This window comes from Rhinatrema bivittatum, chromosome 1 (assembly GCF_901001135.1).
Source record: "Rhinatrema bivittatum chromosome 1, aRhiBiv1.1, whole genome shotgun sequence".
Taxonomy (NCBI): Eukaryota; Metazoa; Chordata; class Amphibia; order Gymnophiona; family Rhinatrematidae; genus Rhinatrema; species Rhinatrema bivittatum.
In genome coordinates, this window is record NC_042615.1 from 423,764,799 (window position 1) to 423,780,181 (window position 15,383).

At 44.6% G+C, this 15,383-nt stretch overlaps 1 protein-coding gene across 1 annotated transcript in view; it reads left to right on the top strand.

The window, feature by feature from the left end:
• The window catches only part of SHB (SH2 domain containing adaptor protein B), a 274,646-nt gene that overhangs the window by 225,557 nt on the left and 33,706 nt on the right, over positions 1 to 15,383 (top strand). Inside the window, exons 4-5 of the mRNA XM_029603484.1 lie at positions 9,326 to 9,494; positions 10,208 to 10,327. Of these exons, the coding sequence (XP_029459344.1) occupies positions 9,326 to 9,494; positions 10,208 to 10,327 (289 nt within the window). The remainder of the gene's footprint in view (positions 1 to 9,325; positions 9,495 to 10,207; positions 10,328 to 15,383) is intronic.

Below are 15,383 nucleotides of genomic sequence, written 5' to 3' on the forward strand. Positions count from 1 at the left end.
GGGGACCATAGAGAGAGAGAGAGAGAGCGCCTAGCCATAATGCCCTGACCCTAGATAGGTATTTATATCTCTATGGTAGGCCCTCCTAGTAACCCAAGTTGAGGTTTAGGTATTAGTGTAGGGGGTTAGGGGCCACTTTGACATTCAGTGTGAGATGTACGAACAGAACAGTGCTCTCTTGTGAACATTTGATGACCTTCGGAGTGAGGAAACTCACCCAAAGATGAGATTTGTGCAATGTTCTGTCAACCTAGCTTGATGGACTCTCTACCTGGGTAACATCAAGCTAGGTTGAGAGAACATTGCACAAATCTCATCTTTGGGTGAGTTTTCTCACTCCGAGGGTCATCAAATCTTCTTCACATTGAATGTCAAAGTGGCCCCTAACCCCCTACACTAATACCTAAACCTCACCTCGAATTACTAGGTGGGCCTCCCATAGAGATATAAATACCTATCTAGGGTCAGGGCATTATGGCTAGGCTCTCTCCCTCTCCCTCAGGTCTCTGATAGCTAGGTGGACACTTCAAACTACCAAAACCGGCATCTGCGAAAAATATCGCGATGGGTGATACAGCCGTAACACAAGCTATCGCACGGCTTAACGCTCCTGAAAATGTTGTAGCTAAAATCTGCGTTAAAGCCATGCGATAGGGCTTTGCAAAACGGTAAACCCAGCCCACTCCCGCCCCTAATTCCTCCTCTCTTTCGGATTTGCATCGCACCATACGATATGGTGCTATTGCATGCGTTAAGGGCTTATCACCTCATGGCTGAGCCCACTGAGGCACCTTTTGTATCGACATTGATTTTTCATGACACAACATCATAAGTCACTGAAATGGTTTGTCTCTTCTTGAAGACAGAAGATATCAAGTGCACTGGAACCATACCATCTCCAAGCCTAACCATCTGGCCTCAGCAGAGATAGTTTTTGTCATCAATCCTTTTTAACTTAGATCTTGCTCCTTTAGCAACTCTCATACACAGTCTAGGTTTCCATAGCTATCTATATGCTCAATCATTGCCTCAATCCCATGGCAAAATTCAATTGTCTGTCTGAAATTGCAACTTGACTGAAAGTTTAAACTTAAAGTAAACTCAAACAAGTCTGAGTCTTTTATGGTTCGTAGGCAAACATAATACACATTCTCTACCTCCACCAGTTATGATGGAAATTCCATACAGTTAAGAGAAGTTGAGACTACCTTAGGAATGCATATAGATACCTCTTTAAGACATTCTATTCATATTTCACATCTTTCAGACATCGTACTTCTTTCGTTTCATTCGATGACTCAGATCTTTTCTTCATCAGGGAGACCTTAGAACACATACTCGTTCTCTCATCAGTCATCTTGATTACTGTAATGTCCTTTTTCAAGGCCTGTGTAAAATTCAAATCAGAAAGCCACAGGTAATTCAAAACACTGCTGCCAAACTGATTTTTGGAAAAAGAAAATACGATCACTTCACACCACTCCTTCAGACACTTTGTTGGTCACCCATATCTGCTCATATTTTCAAAATTGCCTGTTTAATCTTTAAGGCTTTTTGATGGGGCACTCCCCTGTACCTTATCAATTTATCCATGCCATCCAAATTGCACACTCTGCTCTTCTCAGCTAGAGCTGTGGACTGTACCATCGCCTAGGGAGATTAGGTTAAAGACAGCCAGGGAAACCAGCTTTTCCTACCAGAGCCCCAGCATTTGGAACTCCTTAATAACATAAGAACATGCCTTACTGGGTCAGACCAAGGGTCCATCAAGCCCAGCATCCTGTTTCCAGCAGTGGCCAATCCAGGCCATAAGAACCTGGCAAGTATCCAAAATCTAGGTCTATCCCATGCTACTGATGCTAGTATTAGCATCAGTAGCCATTCACTGTGCGTTTAGAAAAAGAATATTCAAAATTTAGGAAAGCCCTTAAAGCCTTCCTTTTCTCACAAGTGTTTGGAATACTGTAGAGCCTTTTTTATTGGTTGCTTTGTGACTGATTTCTCATGTAGCTCTTTTACTCAATTTATGCTAGTCTTTTCAAGTCTGTTTCTAGTGGAATTTGTACTACCCAGTCATACATTTCTAGTCAATTTTGTCATTGCTATCAGAAGGCCTTTATTTCCATTTTCTTGTCATGTTTACTATCTTCAAGGTTTGTTTTTAATTTCTTTCATTTTGAATATTCATTGCTATGTCTTTTTTACTTTCACTTATTCTGTTTTTACTTTTATTTACCATATGTTCTTTATTTTGTTTGCTTTACTAATTACTTTGTATTTTTAAGGAACTAGTTCAACTTTGTCAGCATGCTTGGCTTTTTAATTGTACATCACTTTGAATTACAAGTATAAGATATGGCAGTTAAACTAAACTAAACACAAGCATGACAACCTTGCCATTCATTAAATATAAAATGTTGGAGTCTTCTGTCTCTTTTTTTTTTGGTATATCATCTAATTAAAGGCATTGTTCAGAGGCCTGAGACACACAGTTGATTTATTATCATACACAGAATCGTATTAGACAACAGATTTCCATATTTCAGTTTGCTATCCTTTTATCTTCAATTTCCAGTGGCAGAAATTGCAGCCAATTATATAATACTCATGAGGTATAGTAATATAAGTAATTTGGCCTTGCACATGAAGGATGACATTGAAAAATAGATGTTTAATGTAATGGGGGAGGGAGTGGAGGGTTGTAAAACTTTTGTTTTAAATGGAATTCGGTTTCTGCATTTATATAAATGCAAGGTGCATATTTAAAAAAAAAAAATAGAAAAATATTTTAGAAAAATGATTGAAATCACAATGGTTGAGGGGGATGTTACCAGGGCAGAAAGGAAGAAGAGGATAAAGAGCCCCCATTCTGTCTACCTTCTCCTGCTCCTCACCCCATTATCTCCATCTCCAGCCCCCATCACCATTGTGCTTGATAAGCACTGGTAGGTATACAATTGGGGGTATAGCATCAGTGGGGCTGGGGATGAAGGATCACAGGGGTGAGGAGGAGATGGCTTGAGAGAATGGAGCCCTTTCTCTTTACCTTTCTCCTCTTTCTCTATTCCTTGGTGATTCTGGTGCTCCATCCCCAACCGCCTCACCCACTCATAATTCCCTAGTGGTCCTTATTCCCCTCCAGTCTTCCTAGAGACTACTTGTTTCATCCCCAATCCTTGGTAGCTATGTCCCCATCCTCCCCCACGATGGTCACTGATACTCCCTCCCTGGAAAATTACCCTGCCAGCAATTCTCCTTTTCTTTCTCCTCAGGCAGTAAGGCACAGGCCACCTCTTTAAGCAGGAATCAGCTGGCTCTCCACCGCCTCGCAGGACAAGGGCAGCTAGCATGTACCAACCATTCTAGGCCTCCTTGGATAGGGGGATCTGGAATTCAAAAATGCAGTCTGCCTATGAGAGAAAGGAAGGGAACACCACCACATGCTCTTTTCTCCTCTCTCCCACCACTACCCCCTCCTATCCCCTCCACTCATCCACTTTTTTCTCGCCCCTCTCCAATCGCCTCCCTTAGACTGCTCTGATCATCTGTCTTTCAAATCTTTTCACTTGTTTGCTACCCCTCACATCCCTCATCCTACTCACTCTCTGATCTCCTCACATTCTAGCCTCTCCTCCACCCTCCCTCTGATCCCTTCCTTCCTCCACCAGTGAACACAGAGATGACAGGGTCCAGGAGGCTAGCGCAATACGTTGCAGTGGAAGCTGATTCACCCAGTAGTGGTAGAAGCAATAGGGCTGACAGACATTCACTCACTGTCTCTTCCACCTTCACTGTTCCCCCACACTGCTGCCTCAGTTGGACTGATAAGTCATGTAAAAATCAAAGCTGTCTTCAAGTTAAGCTGTCTCTCAAGTTAAGCAGCTAGAACAGGGGCAATTCTATCATGAGGCAGGGTGAGGTGCTGGTCTCAGGTGGCAAAAGTGCCCCCAAAATACTTCTGCCATGGCCACCTCACCCTACCTTTAGGCCAAAGCCAGCAGTGTGGCTTCAGTGAGCTTGCCCGCAGGGTTTCCACCTCCCACGGGTAGAAGAGAGAGAATCCTCAGTTGGATGGCAGCACGGTTTCAGTTTACAGCAGCGCAGCTTCAATGATACTGCCCCTGTGGCTCATCTTTAGTGACGTAACCCCCTTCACAGTGCAGCTCCAGTGAAATGGCTCCCCCCCCCCCCCCCCCCCCACCAGGGATGTTTTGACCCTCCCATGTAATGTGATTGCTCGAGATCTTCTGTCATTTTTGTTTTTTTTTATTATAAATGTTTTGTTTTGTTTATACATCACTTAGGCCATTTGTATTGAGCAATAAATAAATTTTACTAAATGAAAAATGAAAATGATATCTAGTGATGTGCCCCTCCTCTGGTGGCACATCTTCAGTGATGCAGCCCTGGTGGCAAAAGAAGAAACTCAGTGGAGCTGCTTCAGAAAAAGCCAAGTGGGTCCTCCTGAAAAAGCCAGTAAGACATGGAGAGACCTTGAATGTATGGATATATGAGAAAGAGAATATGCGTGTTTGTCAGGGAGAGAGAGACTGCATATGTGAATGTGAGAGAGCCACTGAGTGTGAAAAAGTGACTGTGTGTATGTGGAAGAGATAGCCACATACACTTATTTTGAAAAGCTTTTTATGTGTTTTTTTATGTATGTTCTCTTGTACCCCATCCCGAACTTTTCTGTAGAGGCGGGTAAGAAATGCCATTAAAAAAATAGCCACTGAGCGTGAGAGGATATGTGTGTGTGTGTGTGTGTGTGTGTGTGTGTTGGGAGGGGTGAGAGCCACTGAGTCTGAGTGTGCCTGTGTGTACGGGAGAGTCGGGTATCATGGGGGCAACACCACCTGCCACCAGGGACAGCCATAGTCAGAACCCTAGTGGCATTGGGGATGCCTTCGTAACACTGTGTATGCTGACTCTATTAGGTGTTAGTGCAACAGTGGAGTGCATCATGTATGATCGGGTATGGCGGGGTTTGTCTATTCCTCTAAGTGCCTCAGGCACTGATGGGTGTCATTCTCTGTTGGTGCCATGCCAGAGATAGTGGAACCGCCATCGTTGTGTCAAGATATCTTTCTCACCTGTTCCACACCTTAGGGTTTGATAGGACACTAGCAAGGAGGGTACCATCACATACGCTTGGATTGCTTTTTGGCAGTTGGCACTCCAGTTGCCCTCGAGTTGTAGGTGTGTGTGTGTTTCCTTCATGGGAGCACAACAGGCTGTGTGCCGCTGCCACAGGACTGACCTAAAAATGCATTCCTAGTCAAAATACTAGGGACATGAATACCAGAAGGGGTAGAGCCGGGAGTCTTTCCTTCCCATAGAAGAGGAGTATGTTTTTCGACCCCTCCTATGTTAACTTACGTTGAATTTGCTTAGTTGGGAAGCCTCTGGGGCTCTGTCCTTTGCAGATCTGTCGCAAAATTGGAGCCTTGATTTGTTTGAATCTGTCCATCTCCTTGCAGGCCAGGACCTGTGGATGTTGGGAGGGATGGCAGGGTGGTCGTTGGACCGTTCTTGCTGGTCCATGGTTTACCATGGCGGGCTACCCTGTTTGACTGGATGGCCACCTGTGCCCGATTTGGTCGCTTTTGAACCTCAGCGATTATCAACAGTAACCCAGTCTCCCCTAGAGAGTAGGAAAGTTTTTTTTGGGAGTTCCAATTCCCGTTGCTTTCCTTTCGGAAAGGGGAGATATGACTGGGTTTTCCAGAGGCAACCCTTATTGGTTCCCTTTGGATGCCAGGGTGTCCACCCCTACAAGGGGGTGACCCTCATTCTCCATTTCCCTAAAAAGGGTTTTCATTACCTCTGACTGGCAGTTGCTCTCTGTTCCCCATGGATCCAAGAGCAAGTCTGGCATTAGTGCTCTTTCCTAGGTCATTCTAAGGTACAGCAGGTCTTTTTCACAAGGGAGTTATTCTGGATTCTGTCTCCCATGTTGTACCCGTGATCTTCCCTTCTGGGCAGCTCCTGGGTGAAGATTAGAGGTTTTTCCCGCATGGGAGTCACCTTTTTGATACCTGCTAAGCACAAGGTGCTGTTCTCGTGGATGACCGCTCTTGCCAGTCATTCTCGCATGTGGGATCCTACCTCAGGGAGGAAGGTTCTGGTCCATTTGCATCCCAGATGGCAGGTACACCTTTCAACTTCTCACCATATCGATGTCTACGTGAGTCAGATGAAGGACCCCTGCACCAGAGGTGCTATACTTCTGTTGCGATGGCTTGCAAGCTATATTTCTCCACTCTTTAGCGATAACCCTATCTGCGGACAGGGAGGTCCTGGTTCATGCAACCATTGTTCCACTTACTGGATAGAATGATTCCTTGGGGAAAGTATACGTAATCATGGCCTTGGGTATTGATATCTAGGCTAGGTTGTTGGGCAATCTGTTCTGAGATCAGACTGACCCTGTCATGGTGCCCTTCGGGTTGCCAGGTTAGTAAAGAAATCCTACTTCTACAGCAGTTTGCACTTGTGGCATCCCTGCATTCTGGATTATTTCCCCAGGAGGTTCGCTCTCAATTTCAGCTGTTCTATCATGCTGAGAGGTCTACCTCGGGGTGGGGTAACTCCCTACTGAAATCAGCAGTGAGTTGTTTGGTGAGGGTTGATAAATCCAGCCTAGTGAGTTTTTCATATCCCTGCAGACTGGGGGTCTGCCTCCTTGGGTTCTTTGCTCCTTCCAACTTCAGGTCAGAATGACAGGTGGGTGTGTGTGTGTGAGATAAGCTAAGGCATTTAAGGTATATCTTAGTGTGTACCTGCAAGTATCGGTACACCACCTTGACCCTGTTTTTCGCATAGTTCTAGCCAGAACTGTCTTTAGCTTTCTGTATTCACTGGGTTAACCAAAGTGCCTCCCTGCTCACTTGAGCTATTCTCTGAATAGGATGGAGGCCTAGCTTAACTCCCTACTCGGTGGGGGGGGGGGGGGGGGGGTTTGGGCTAGCAATTTCATTTCAGGGATTGCCTTTCATCCCTTGTCACTCTTGACATCTGTCCTGGATGGTCCGATCTCTCCGGTACTTTTGCGGTAAGGTCTGCCACAGACCTGGCTGCTGTTGCCACTTCTTCCAAGTGTTGCTTGGGTTTTTCTGCCCATTGTGCCTATCGGCCAATCATTGGGCATGCTTGGGCATTCTGTCCTTCAGATGCTAGTGGCCCTCAGTTTCTGGAGGGCTCTCTGGCCCCAGTTGGATTTTTTGGTTGTCTTGTGACACCAAAGGAAACTGTGCGGTGTTTGTCTAAGAGTTCTTCTCATGGTTGCTTTTCTAGGCTTTTTCCTATATACAGGAGGATTTAGACCTATTTTGCTTGTTAGGGTTCAGTGATCCGAAACCCTGACTGTAATATTTTCGTGAGGCAAAGTATGCTTCTTGCTGCACTTTGCATCATGACCCTGCCTTAGGCGCCTCTGCTATGCATCAGTACTTTCTCGGTCTGTTCTTTGGTTTTGTTTTGTAGAACCCAACTCTTTTCCCGCCTAGGCCCATTTTTAGGTTGGCTGCCTCATAGGCAAATGGGAGAAAGGTTGTGCTTTCAGCACTGTTGGGATTTCCCGTTTTGTCCTGTTTTCAGCAGCCTCTAGCTAGGGATTCAGTCCTGTGTGAGGACTACCATCCTGCTTGTTCTTGGGGAAAAAAGCAGAGTTGCTTACATGTAACAGGTGTTCTCTGAGGAAAGCAGGACACCTGTCCTTACGAAACCCATCCGCTTCCCTTGAAAGTTGATTTCTCAATGTATTAGCAATATCATGGCCTGAGGGACTCTACCTAGGGGACAGAGTGATAACTAGGGAGTGGAAGAGTAGCTTAGTGGTTAGAGCTGCAGGCTGCAAATCATGGAAGCCAGGGTTCAAATCCCGCTGCCACTCCTTGTGACCTTGGGCAAGTCACTTCACCCTCCCTTGCCTTGGGTACAAGCTAAGATTGTGAGTCCACTGAGAACAGGGAAATACCTACTGTACCTGAACATAATCCATTTTGCAGTGGCTGAAAAGTGGAATATAAAATTTAAATAAACTACAGCTGCACATGCTCAGTAGGGCATGTTCGAAAGCTCTAGAATCTTTGAGATTAAAGTTCCAAGCCAGGCTCCATCCAATGGTGTCACCCCTGTGTGAGGACTGACATCCTTCTGTCCTCTGAGAACTCCTGTTACAGGTAAGCAACTCTTCTAAATACATCACTGGATGATGATAAGGCACAGAAGAGCAGTTCAGCTCATAACAGCAATGGTATGACTGCTTTGTGCTTCCAGCAATGCTTTGGGGTACCCTGAACAGCAGTCATATGATTGTATTGATGTGTTGGCTTCAGTATTGGTTCTGTGAGAAACAAAGTTGAAGATAACAGGGTCTGAAATGACCTAGTAGCAGATGAGCTAGAGACCATCATCTTGTCAGATTTTGGGCATTCTTGGGATAGATGTGGAGGACAGTAATGGGAAAAGGGTGGAGAAAGGTAAAGACGTGGGGAAGGAAAGAGCATGTTGGGTTGCATAAGGGACTTTGTGAGTGCATATAATTAAGTTAGACAAATGTTTATTGGACAGACTGGATGGACCATTTTGGTTTTTATCTTTATCATTTGGTCTTTATCATTTTCTTAGTTACTAGTAATTCCACATTATTTTTTTCTCTTAAAGCCTCAGCAGCTCACATTTCAAGATTGCTTGATTGCACCATGTGCCTTTCATAATTTGTATAAAGCAGAATCTCATAGCAGGAAACAAAACCTTTCCTAATTAAATTTTATAAGTATGTTAAAGTTTTTATTCAAAGGCCATGAAGAAAGTATGTCACTTCTGTTGAAACAGATACAGTACAATTGTTGAGCATATCTGTTTTTAGCATTATGCCACTATCTTCTCATTCTCTTTCTACGAGAAAGTGGAGAGAAGATATGATTGTCATATACATAAAATGTGACCTAATTTTGATTTAAAAGTTAATATCTAGCCAGATTGGCACTTGTAACCAGACACACAATAAGGCTAATTTAAATGTAAGTGTGCTTTCCAGACTCCCACAATGAAGCGCCACAGAGCCACTAGTCTCTCCTGCAAGAAATGCCCTCAATTATATTTTTTATATGAGACAGCTTTCCAGTAATTAGGGTGCTTAATTCCTGACATATACATGCTCTGGTGCTTATTCCCCACTCCAAAAGGTATGCAGATATCCCTGTATAGCACAAGCATTTTTCTACTTCTCTTTTATTTTCATCATTGCTAAAATTTCTCTGCTGATTATTTTATAATTTTTAGGGGGGGATTTAAATCATATTTATTTAATCTCTTACAGCCCAGTTTAATGGTAATGAGAAAAGGCAATCTCCTTCACCATTGAGTAACAGGCGGCGACAGTTGCGAGCCCCAGGAGGTGGATTTAAACCCATCAAACATGGAAGTCCGGAATTCTGTGGAATTTTGGGAGAAAGAGTAGACCCAACTGTTCCCCTGGAAAAGCAAATGTAAGTTGGCACAAAAAAATGGCCCAGCAATAAAGCGATCCGTTTTCTCCAGCTATTACAGAAGATATGCTCATGTATCTGTGGTTATCCACCTCACCACCTCTGAAATATATGTGAATTTTAGTAACAATTTTTCACCTAATTAATGAAAACTTACAGCATAAAGATATGCATAGAAAGCAGAGAAAGCTTCCTTTAAGCTATGTCTCATATTCTGTTCTTACCCTTGCGCAAAATGTAGCATAACATGCTACATTTCAATAAGTATACAGCCAAGGATTGCTGTGAGACTAAAAACTTGCTTACTGATAGTTTAATACATAAGGCAAGATATACTAAGCATTTTTTCCATAAACACAAAATGGAAACAACACATCAGGTCTATAAATTACAAAAATGTATAAGGGCATTTCTCTTTAACCATGAGCCTCTCTTTCAGCAAGTTCCATATGGTTAACCCCAAACAAAAATTCAGGCAACACATAAACAGACTGAATATTGTATCATGCTATACTGTTTTGTGTACTAGAAATGTATTTATAATTTACATTTATTTAAATAGATGTTTTCAATTTACCTTTATGAGCACAAAAAGATTAATTACTTCTACATATTTTAATTAGATTCTAATGTTGCTTTAGCTCAAATGTTTTATAGAACTTCAGAAATCCCACTGTAGTTATTTTTAAAGGTTTTGTCTTGCTATTTTGCAGATGGTATCATGGAGCAATCAGTCGAACAGATGCAGAGAATCTTCTAAGGTTATGTAAAGAATGTAGCTACCTTGTAAGAAATAGCCAGACAAGCAAGCATGATTTTTCACTGTCATTAAAGTAAGTGAATTTTGAAATAACATACTGCAAATATAATTTCCAACTTGATTTTATGTCTTTCACGGTGAACCTAGAAGATTTAATAGGGCAAACTAAGGAGTAGCAAATCACCTGGACCAGATGTTATACAGCAAAGAATTCTGAAAGAACTAAAAAAATGAAATTGCAGACTTACTGCTAGTAATTTGTAATCTAGCATTAAACTCATCTGTTGTACCTGAAGGGGAGGGTGGCTAATATAACAATCTTTTTAAAAAGAGCTCCTGGGTTGGTCCGGGAAACTGTAGACCGTTGAGCCCTGATGTCTGTGCTGGGAAAAAATCAAACATCTTTAAAGAACAAAATTACAGACCATTTAGACTGTGGTTCCCAGCCCTGTCCTGGGGACTCTCCAGCCAGTCGGGTTTTCAGGATATCCACAATGAATATGCATGAGAGAAAATTTGCATGTTATGGAGGCAGTGCATGCACATTTTCTCTTATGCATATTCATTGTGGATAACCTGAAAACCCGACTGGCTGCAGGACAGGGTTGGGAACCAATGATTTAGACAGACATGGTTTAATGGGACACAGCAGCATGGATTTACCCAAGGGAAGCCTTGCCTCAGCAATCTGCTACACTTTTTTGAAGGGGCTAACAAATTTTTCCTCCTATGAGGAAAGGCTAAAGAGGTTAGAGCTCTAAGCTTGGAGACAAAATGGCTGAGAGGAGATGATAGAGCAGTAGTTCCCAACCTTTTTTTGTTTCGTGGCACACCTGGCACAGGGGTCACTTCATTGTAGCACACCACCCACTTCCCTATCATCACTCTCTTCTCTGATCTTCCCTCTCCTCCTGCCCCTTGGCATCATCACCTTCTCCCCTTCCCCAGCATCATAATCTTGCCTGTCCCCTGACATCATCTTCCCTTCCCTATCCCCTACCCCCCTCCGGCATCATCATCACTTTCCCTCTCCCAAAATCTCTTCCCCCTCCCTTGTATTATCACCTTCCCTCTCACTCAATCCCTGGCATCATCATCACCTTCTCTCTCCGTCTCTTCACCCCTGCCGTCATCATCGCTGCCTTTCCTTTCCTTCTACCCCTCTCCCCCATCCCCTGGCATCATAATAATCATCATCGTCTCTCTCCCTCCTCCTCACATCTGGCATTGTCATTATTACCTTCCCTCTCCCTCTTCTCCTCACCCTCTGGAATCTTCTCCTTCCCTCTGCCTCCATTCCTCTCCATTACTTCTTGGCATCATCACCACCCTCCAACACCTCTTCCCAACCCCCACGAATCATCATCACTTTCACTCTGCCTTCACCACTCTCCCTCACCTCTTGGCGGCATCATCACCTTCTCTCTGCCTCCACCCCTCTCCCCTCCATTACCTGGCATCATCTTTCCCTTTTTCTCCTCCCCCTGGCATCATCAGTTTCCCTCTCTCTCCATCCCCTGGCATCATCGCTTTCTCTTCTTTCTCTCTCCACTCCCAATCACTTTCTGTTCCCTTTCCCTTCAACTTTCACATCACTTACCTCTCCCTCACTTCATGGCATCTTCCCCTCTCTCTCATCTCCTGGCAATATCACCTTCCCCCTCTCTCCACTTCTCTCTCCCACTGACATCATCAATCTGCCGTTTCCCCCACACCCTGGCATCACCTTCCCTCAACTCCCTGGCATCATTATCACCTTCCCTCTCCTTCCACCTCTTCCCCCCCACTTTCTTGAGTAATCAATATGAGGCATGGAATGGCTCCCCTGTGAGGAAAGGCTAAAGAAGTTAGGACTGTTTAGTTTGGAGAAGAGATGACTGAGGGGGGGATATGATAGAGGTCTACAAAATCATGAAAGGACTTGAACAGGTTAATGTAAATCAGCTATTTACTCTCTCAGGTAATAAAAGGACTAGGGGGCACTCCATGACATTAGCAAGTAACTTATTTAAAACGAAGAAACTTTTTTTCACTCTGTGCGTAGTTAAGCTCTGGAATTCATTGCCAAAAGATGTGGTTATGGTAGTTAGTGTAACTGGGTCTGTGCATTGCAATCCCTGGCGGGGGTGATCCAGGAGAGCCAACTGGTGTCCGCACAACACGTTGCAGCTTCTGGGCACATGGCCGCAACCATCCATGTCACCCTGTTCGACCATTTGCATATGTATTGAGCCCTTGCACACTCACTGGTTGCAGGCCACCCAAGATCTCCGGGTATGAATCTGGGTTTCCCCACTCTCAGGGATTCCCTGGCTTGGTGGAGATGCCCATCCATTCTGGGGCGGAGTATGCCATTTCAGGCTCCCCAACACAGATTATTCTTACCACTGATGCGTCTCACCTAGGTTGAGGAGCCCACGTCAACAGCCGCCACACCCAGCGTCTCTGGACCGCCCAAGAAGCCCAGTGTCAGATGATCACCTGCAGCTCAAGAAGTTTGAGTATGCACTGTGGGCCTTCCGAGATCGCCTGGCCAACCAAATGGTCCTCATTCGGACAGACAACCAGGTTGCCATGTGGTATATCAACAAGCAAGGGGGAACCAGATCCTTCCTCCCCTGTCAGGAGGCTGTTCAGATCTGGTCCTGGGCTCTGGCTCAGGGAATATTGCTCCGGGCAGTGTACTTGACCGGGGTGGAGAACACCTTGGCAGACAGGCTGAGTCACACCTTCCGACTGCACGAGTGGTCCCTGAAGCAGGAGGTGGAGGATCGAATTGTCTGTCTCTGGGGAACCCCGGACGTGGATCTATTTGCTGCCCCCTGCAGCAGGAAGGTTCCTCAGTTCTGCTCCCTGTCCAGGGCAGACAGCCAACCTGCTGCAGATGCCTTTGCTCTCTACTGGGGAACAGGCCTCCTATATGCGTATCCTCCACTCCCGTTAGTAACAAAGACTCTGTTGGCCGAGATAGGTTTGGTTTCTGCTCCTGTGGGAGCTCTCCTGGCGGGACCCAATCCACATCAGGACTTCCCCGGACCTCCTTACATAGGATCAGGGCAGGCTGCACCACCCCAACCTCTGGGCCCTGTCCTTCACGGCCTGGATGTTGAGCGGTTTATCTTGCAGCCTCTTGAACTCTCAGAGGAGGTGTCTCGTGTCCTCGTGGCTTCGAGAAAGCCTTCTACGAGGAAGTCTTATGCATTGAAATGGAGATGGTTTACCATCTGTTGCAAGCAGAAGAATCTCAGCTACCTTCTCCTGCCCGATCCAGGACCTCCTGCTTTATCTGCTGCACCTCTCTGAGGCGGGGCTTAAAACCAACTCCATACCAAGTGCATTTCAGTGCCATAGGGGACTTACCACCAGGGACTGGATGATTCATCCGTCTCTGTGCAGCTGATTATGGGGCGGTTCATGCGTGGGTTACTTCAGTTACAGGCCCTTAACGTAGTGTTGGCTTGGCTGATGAGACCACAATTTGAGCCGCTGAACTCCTAGACACTCAAGCATTTGACCTGGAAGGTCATATTCTTGGTGGCTATCACTTCGATGCATAGAGTCAGTGAGCTGCACGCCTTGGTGACCTATCCGACCTACACAAGATTTTTCCATGACAGGGTGTTTCTGCATACCCACCCTAGATTCCTGCCAAAAGGTGGTGACAGATTTCTATCTTAACCAATCCATTGTCCTGCCTACTTACTTCCCTAGGCCTCATTCCAGCCTACGGGAAAGGAAGTAAAACTGAATATTGTCTACATGTTGGGAATAGGAGAGCCTCAGGTAGACAGAAGACAGCACAACGGAGAGGAGAGATATGTTAAGAGCAGCTAAGGCAGATCCCTGTGGTCCCCTGTAGTGATTGGATGCCTTGATGAGGTGCAGGCTGCTATTCTTACTTGTTGTGAGTAGTCAAAAAGGTAAGAAGAGAACTATGAGTACATCGTCTTCGAGATACCAATGTCCCTGAGACGTGAGAGAAGATTATCATGGTTCAATGTGTCAAAAGCTGATGTGAGATCAAGGAGCGTTAACACACGATGTTCCTGAATTAAAGCCTCTGATGATGGAATCTGTACTGGAGAGGAGGATTATCTTTTCTGTACCCAGTAATTAAATTTGTAATTAGCACTGTTATGTATTTTTCTTTCTCCTCCCTTTAATTTTAACTTTATTGAAATGGGAGAGAGAGAATGGAAAATGGAGGAGTATAGTGGGAAGGAAGGGGTAGAGGAGTAGGAGAGCGGTGGGAGTCAGGAGCGGAAATATTTAGAAAACACAAACACCAATTACATTTTTAGGAGCTAGGGATATTTTTCTTCCTTATTTTTCACTTTTTCATCTTATTGTCGCTGTTCTGTTTGTTTTGTTTGACTTTTTTTTTTCCTTATTATGCTCTTTTTTTTTAGTTTTCATTTGTTAGTTTATTAATTTTTATTACTCTTTTCCTTTATTTTTGTTTTTCTGAATTGTAGGCACCAGATGCAAAATTGTAGTTGTCCAGGTTACCTAGCTTTTAGGATTTTTCCCACCCTAGAAAGGTAGGCTAGAGGGGAGAGAAGGAATATGGAGGAGGAAGAAGGGAGAGATAATAGGGAGAGGGTGGGGGGGGGGGGGTAGGTAAGTAGAGAAAGAGGGGTAGGAGAGAAATGCAGGAGGGGAAAGAGTGCACTTTTTTTTTTTTTTTTTAAATCCCTTGAGCCTCAATCCCTGCAGTTTGCCAAATGGCCAGCTGTCATTAATATGCTGCCCTTTCCCCAAACAGTGAGAGATACCCACAGGAAAAAAAAAAAAGCAACACCACCTACTTACCAATCTTCCTCAGCAGCTTTCCTAATCAGACCAGCCAGTGACTCCCCTCTTGGGTTGGTCAGACAAAATACTGCTGCTACAGTCGCAAACGCAGCCTCTTTCCCTGTTTTCTTGACTTGGAACAAAACAAAAAGATTTCTAGAACCTCAAACAGAAGGATTGAGGTGGGGCGAGGTCTTTGTAGCAGTTGACCAGCTTTTCCTTCTGCCTCTTGCACATGAAAACTCATAGGTTGGCTCCACTAATTTCAAGCATTGTGAGATTGGCAGAGCCAAACTGTAAATTAAAAAAGTGTGTGTATGCTGACAACAAAGGAG